The sequence below is a fragment of the Pteropus alecto genome, unplaced genomic scaffold (genome assembly GCF_000325575.1).
Source record: "Pteropus alecto unplaced genomic scaffold, ASM32557v1 scaffold60, whole genome shotgun sequence".
Classification (NCBI taxonomy): domain Eukaryota; kingdom Metazoa; phylum Chordata; class Mammalia; order Chiroptera; family Pteropodidae; genus Pteropus; species Pteropus alecto.
In genome coordinates this window covers 738,537-744,926 of record NW_006430726.1, presented here as the reverse complement: position 1 = coordinate 744,926, position 6,390 = coordinate 738,537, and the positions used below count along the sequence as shown (strand labels likewise).

At 45.6% G+C, this 6,390-nt stretch overlaps 1 protein-coding gene across 6 annotated transcripts in view; it reads right to left on the bottom strand.

The window, feature by feature from the left end:
- The window catches only part of AKAP13 (A-kinase anchoring protein 13), a 234,334-nt gene that overhangs the window by 108,293 nt on the left and 119,651 nt on the right, over positions 1-6,390 (bottom strand). For all 6 annotated transcript variants that reach the window (XM_006905247.3, XM_015593782.2, XM_015593780.2 and 3 more), the window contains exons 7-8: positions 5,238-6,390; positions 1,479-1,615 (exon numbers count right to left, since the gene is read on the bottom strand). The exon at positions 5,238-6,390 is cut by the window's right edge and continues 1,986 nt beyond it. In XM_006905247.3, the coding sequence (XP_006905309.1) occupies positions 1,479-1,615; positions 5,238-6,390 (1,290 nt within the window). The remainder of the gene's footprint in view (positions 1-1,478; positions 1,616-5,237) is intronic.

Sequence of the window (6,390 nt, the reverse complement as noted above, 5' to 3'; positions counted from 1 at the left end):
AGCAACATTTGTCTGAATAATGCCTGTATATAAGTAGCCACCCAGGCATTAGTCATGAATATTATCTGTGGTAAGGGGTGGGTTAGAACAGCCAGCACCTCCCTGCCACTGTACTCCAATAAAATGAGGCTTGTTTATCACAACCCAGACACTTGAAACAGTGCTGTTTACCTACTGGTGTAACTTTAAGAAAATAAACCACCTTAGGCCTCTGAAGAACAAAACAGTGCGCTGTCTCATCTAGACAAGGAAGACTGATTTTCTGAGGGCAATCTGATGTAGTCCAGTAACTTGATTTTCAGCTTCCACGAGGTTTTACTTTTTTTAAACCAGGATAGAATCGAAAGCCGAGAGTGATGTTCCTCTCAACTGGTTCTCTCAATTTAAAAGTTAAGAGCTTTAAACAAGAAAAGTCATCTCAAGATCCTGAGAAACACATTTTAAAAAACTTCCTGAATATTAAATATAGAATCACCATATGATCCAGCAAATCCACTTCCAGGTATATAAAAACATATGCCCACACAAAGCTGTACACGAGTGTTCACAGCGGTATTATTCACAACGGCCAAAAGGTGAAAACAAGCCAAAGGTACAACAGAACGTGGTGCCCCCACACAGCGAATACAACTTCACAATGTTACAGCACGGACAAACCTTGAGTCATGCTGCTGAGAGAGAGAAACCAGTCACAAATGATCACATATCATATGATTCCCTTCCCATGAAGTTCCAGAACGGGCGAATCCTGAGACAGAAAGATGATCAGGAACTACCAGGAGCTGGCGGGGTGAGGGGTGAGGGGGTGGGTAGGAGTAGGAGGGCTAGCTTGGTTAATAAATACGGGTTTTCTTTTCGGGATGATGATAATGCTCTAAAATCAGACAATGATGACAGTTGCATGACTCTGTAAATCTATTGAAAACAACTACACTGTACACTTTACCTGAATGGGTGAATTTTATGGAATGAGAATTACTTCTCAATAAAGCTGTTATGAAAAAAGCTACTGGACCTTTTCTTCCATCACTAAGAATGACATACTTCATACTGTAGACAGTTAGCACTGAGCTAGCTATACGTTAAAATTTCATTTTTGCTGCTATCAGTTTCTACATAAAGAAAGAGGAGTCAGACTTCAAAAGGGTTAACGGATCCCTCTGGTGGTAATTCTTGTTTTATGACACATTAAACTTGATGACAAATTGAAAAGTCTTGTGCTCCGAGGGAAAATCTTTCTCATTACCATGTCCAAGGGATGAGGGCAGGAAGGGCCTAACTCCGCCCTGGGGTGCACACTGTTTATGAAGCTTAACTGCAGCAACACATCCACATTTATATGTAATGGAACAAGAGAGAAGGGGCAAAATACTACTGTGGAAAAAAAAATTCCCCAAACAAAAAAAACAAGGCTGTAAATCAGATAAACCAGACCACTAAATCACAGTCTGTGCTCACGCAGACTCAGCGCCACTTACCGCCTGGGTCTTCGGGCCTTGTCTGGTCATCTTAGGCGTAGTGACTGTGTCTCCTGCAGCCACCTCTTCAGAAACTGAACTCTCTCTGATATTACTCAGAAAATCCACTTCATCGTCAGCTTTTGTGTCTGGCATTTCTGAAGAGAACAAGGGGGTTACAAAGTACATTTGAAAAATTGATTCCTGTGCCTCACTATTTACACAACATGCTCCAGGTTTTGTGCGTTTTGTTTGTTTTTGCTTTTGTGCTAACTGGAAAAGTATTCCCCGGCTTTCAGCAGCTGGTGTTATTTCTGACCCTGTGCTGAGCCATTATTCCTTTATCTCACGGTTGTACCGTTTTCCCTGGCCTTCGTATGGGTTTGCAGCTAAGGGAACATCCAACTCAATGTCTACTGAACTTCCATTCTCATGACAAATCTAAGTGTGGTGCTGACTTACATACAGAAAAGTAAATTCACAAGCTGCAAGGTACAGATGAACAGCTGAAGCTAAGTATTCCATTTTGACCAAGATCAAAGAGGCAAGAGATGTTTGCATTTGTAGAGGAAACAAAAAAAAAAGAAAGAACCTCTGAGAATGAGATAAAGCCTTTGGGAAGAGTTTTTCTTTATAGACATACTACACATACTCATTTACCCAGAACTGCAATCGATAACGCATGGAACTATTCTGGTACATTATTTTTTGTTTCAGTGCTTGCTTCTTCCCAAACCAAAATGTAATCATAAACCAGCAATTCCTTTTTTTTAAGAAAAAGTTATTACGTGTTTTCTTTAGAATTATGCTCAACAGACCAAACAGCAGTGGTTTTTGTATCTGACCACCACGTGGTCAAGCAAATACAAGAAGGAAATGATAAAGCGATGTGTGAAGCAAATTTAGCCTTTGATACTTCTTTAAAGGAGACAGATGACTGAAGAGGCAAAACTCACCTTAATGATCCAAATACAAATGGAACTATCATCTAAATTTCATGTGGACAATTTTCTGTAGTTGTTTTTAATCTAGTTATGGCACTATTCTCACAGAGAAAACTGGTCCCTACACCAAAGGGCAGAAAGGTTTCTTTCACCAAAGAATAAGTTAAGATTTTATTCTAAAAGCATGTTGTGATGTACACAAACATCTAATCAGATTTAGAAAAGTTACATTTCTATAAATGAACATTTTCAAATCTTCTTTGCTTGCCCTTATTATTATGTACTCTTAATAGCAATTTAAAAATAAGCAAGCAAGTTTCTTTGCTCAAAGAAACAAAACCTGTCCATTTCAAAAAATGTGATTAAAGTTGAAAAAAATATGACTAAGCACCCCCCTTAGAAGTATTCCTTGATCAAAACATTTCTAAGTGAGTTGGAGTGATTTTTTTTTTTTTTTTTTTTTGGTTGTTGCTGACTTTTATTTATTGGGAATGTGTTTTTTGGCACTACCTAACTATCCTATACCCATCAGCTGAAACTACGTATTTCTGGCAAGCAGCCACCAGTCACAACAGTGAACAGTGATTACTGACACTTGAAGGATGTGGGCAACGTCTGCAGGGTTGGCCTGGCTCGGTCATGCACAACTGGTTTCCCAAAGCACTGTCATCAACGCTCTTGATAGGTGAGAGGCCACATCCCTTCTTTCTAACTAGAAGTTGTGTGTTTTCCCTATTTCCAGTTGTATTTGGCTTGATCTGCAGCAGCATACAAAAACAGAAGCCAATGTCATGGAGCGCCTCTCAAATCGGCAGTTAAACCCAGGTCTCTTCACTCATGAGACATGACAGTTATACTCATGAATGGAATACAAACTTCATACAAAAAGCCCTTTGGCTCTGGGATCCCACTCAGGTGCTTTTTCTCTAGGGCAGTGTGCCCGGGGACATTCCCCAGTCCTGGCTATCTCCTGAAGCAAGCACAGATGCCGTCGGTGGCTGCATCGCTCTTTAGTCTGAGGCCATGAGCTCCAGTCACACACAACTCACTCCTCCTGGTAGCAGAACAAGTAACTCGCCCACTCGTATCCACCAAGCCCAAACCCAGAGACACTGCTGAACGTCATTCGTCTCGTTTTCCTTCCTAAAACCTTAAAATCTTAGGAATCACTTCTTAGCACTTTACTATATTTACATACTATAAAATATCAGCGTCTGAAATTCTCCCTGGTTTCTACCTTTTCTCATATGGTACTACACACACGGAACTCCTAGTTTGTACTTGACTTAGGTTAAACTCTGACTACTGACCAAAAAGAGAAATAAATCCAGCCCATGTGGCCGAAGACCAGCACCCAAACGAAAGGAACACAGCCAGGCATCAGCTTACAGACACTCTCATTCTTCTGAAATGTCAATCTGCCATGGCCCCCAAAATAGACTTGTTGTTGTGGCTTATTTTAAAAATCAGAGACTTTCTCATTTAAATTGAGATAGCCCCCAGCAAATTTCTAACACTCCAGAACATTAACAAAACTAAACCCCGGAAGTCACCGAAAACACCACCTCAGGTTGCGTAAATCCCTCACTGGAAGGGGGAAAAACTTATAAATAGTTAAAACTGCCTAATCTGGAAAAATGACCATTGTATTTACATTACTCTTTTTCCTACACAACTTCTTTTCTTACTGTTTGTTCATTTCTCGACACACCCCACCCCCGCACTCTTAACCTGTGCTACTTATAGGGCCTTTCAGAAATTAGGAAGAACAGCAAAAACACAAACACTAAAAACAGGCTACTTCTTACCTACAAAAGCCTGGGGGCAAGCGTGGAGACAGGTCCTCTGTCTGTATCTGGAGGCAGGTGGCTATATCACAGTGCGAGTGAAACTGACCTTCAAAGACTTCAGAAGTCAAGACTCCAGTTTCAGCTTCAGCCTCAGGCCCCAGTACGAAGCTGTACTCAGAGCTGGTTTCCACCGAGCAGTAGTGCTTTCTCTTTGCTCTCCCTGGACATGGTTGCCCACGGATGGAACAGGCCGCCGTGTGAGCAATCTGCTCGGTGCAGCTGCTTCACCAAGATAAGCAGACACCACGTCTGCCCTATGACAGCGGCTCAGCAGACTGGGCTGGGGCGGAAATCCTGCATCCTATCCCTGCACTGTGCAGGGCCCTGAATTCTCAGACTGGTGCCCAAAAGCAACAGGCAATGGCATGGGAGGTCTGCTCCTCAGGCAGGAAAGGAGGGAGCTCCCTCCCGCAACCCTCCCCCGCCTTTGCCAATGACCTAATACCATCATTTGCTACGTTAGGCCGCTGGTTTAGAACGATACTGACAGCTCTTCACGAAACCACTCTGACTCTAAATTTGCTCACAACACAGACTAGGATGATGGGGGGCGGGGGTGGAGGGGGGTGGCGGGGAGAGTTTCAAGCTTAGAAATAAAAGTTTTTCAGCACCGCTTTGATGGCTCTAGAGAAAGAACTAAGCCATGTGAATAAAAACATCTGCTAAAATCATTTATCATTAGAGAGCACCAGTGACCCAGTAGGCACTGTGTCCCCTGTAAGGAAAGGCACAACTGCTCCAGGGCGACAGAGAGAGCATTTACAGGCCTAAGCAACCAAGCCAGGCGTCCACAATACAGGAAGCAAATCTGCCCAACCCTGAGATGATGCACCTCTCCTGATGGAGGTGCCCGTTAACTTGGCAACCTACCCAGCAAACACAAGACCTCTAACGACAAAGAAACCTACATTTCTACCAGCTCATCACAGAGACTTTTAGGGGAACCTGTCTCACAAATTGCTAATTTTTTATTCTGATTTGCTCACCTGTTGTCGGCTCTGATCCTTGGACAGGCCGGAGAATCTTCTCTGACTCCTCCCTTCCAGCAAAACATCCTGCAGGGTTCCCGGGGGCTTCTTCATGAACACTGCCCATCCGCTGTGTCTCCCCAGGCAGGAAAGCCATCGCCTTCCCCGCAGAAGCACTCTCCAGCTGTTCAGTCACTGGGCCAGACTCAGGACAGGATGGTGACATGTGACTGGTCTCGCCCTCTGGGAGCAGGGCTCCTGAGGCCTTGACTCGTTCTATGACGGCATCCACTATGCGACTCGCAGCCTCCTCGATGGAGCCTGCTGTCTCAGGCAGGTGCCTGGCGTCGGCAGACACAGCGCAAGGCAGTGGGGGAGCACTCCTCTCCCTGCCTGTGGCCTTGTCCTCACTGGTCAAGACCCCCGTCTCTGCAGTAGGCTGCAGAGGGACGAGACGTGCGTCATCACCCACTTGTGCATCCTTGGAGTCACCCAGGCTACAGCTGCGGTCGCCTCCGTCCAGCCTTGCTTTTCCCCAACGAAGAGGTACCATCTCTGGGGACGCGGCTCCCTGGAGGTCAGTCGCACATTTGTTTGGTAAAGCCTCTGGCAAGCCCAGGATCACATTCTTCCCCTGGTTCAACAAGACCTCTGGCGTCGAGAGGCCGTGGGCATCGCGTGACACAGCCTCTCTTCCAGCCTCGACAGTGCCCTGCAGAGCACTGGCCAATGCAGCATCTGCCGCCACATTTCCACGCACCTCACCAGCAGTGCTCGCTCCCAGGGATTCAGTTTCTTTCACTCCAACATCCAGAGCGAAAGATCCATCACAGTTACAAGCCTCAGACCCTTGTGGTAACAGGCCCTGGAGCGGAGTTGAGCTGCTCTGCTCTGCACACAAGGCTTCCTGGCTTGAGTCTGCAGCCAGACTTGCTCCTGGTGGCACCAGGCTCCGTGCAGCCCCACCTTCAGTCAGCAGTGAGACTGGTGGGGCCACTTCCTTGTTGTGTTTAGTTTCTGCGTTCAGACAGGCCAAGGGTGTGCCCCACGAACTGCCTCCCTCAAGCGCTTTGTCCTCGGCACAGGCGTTCGAGCTGGGCTCTGCACAGACTCCCGGTGCCTCCTGTCCAGAAGAGGCTGTTCTCTGCTCTTCCTGTGGCTTTCCTGAACT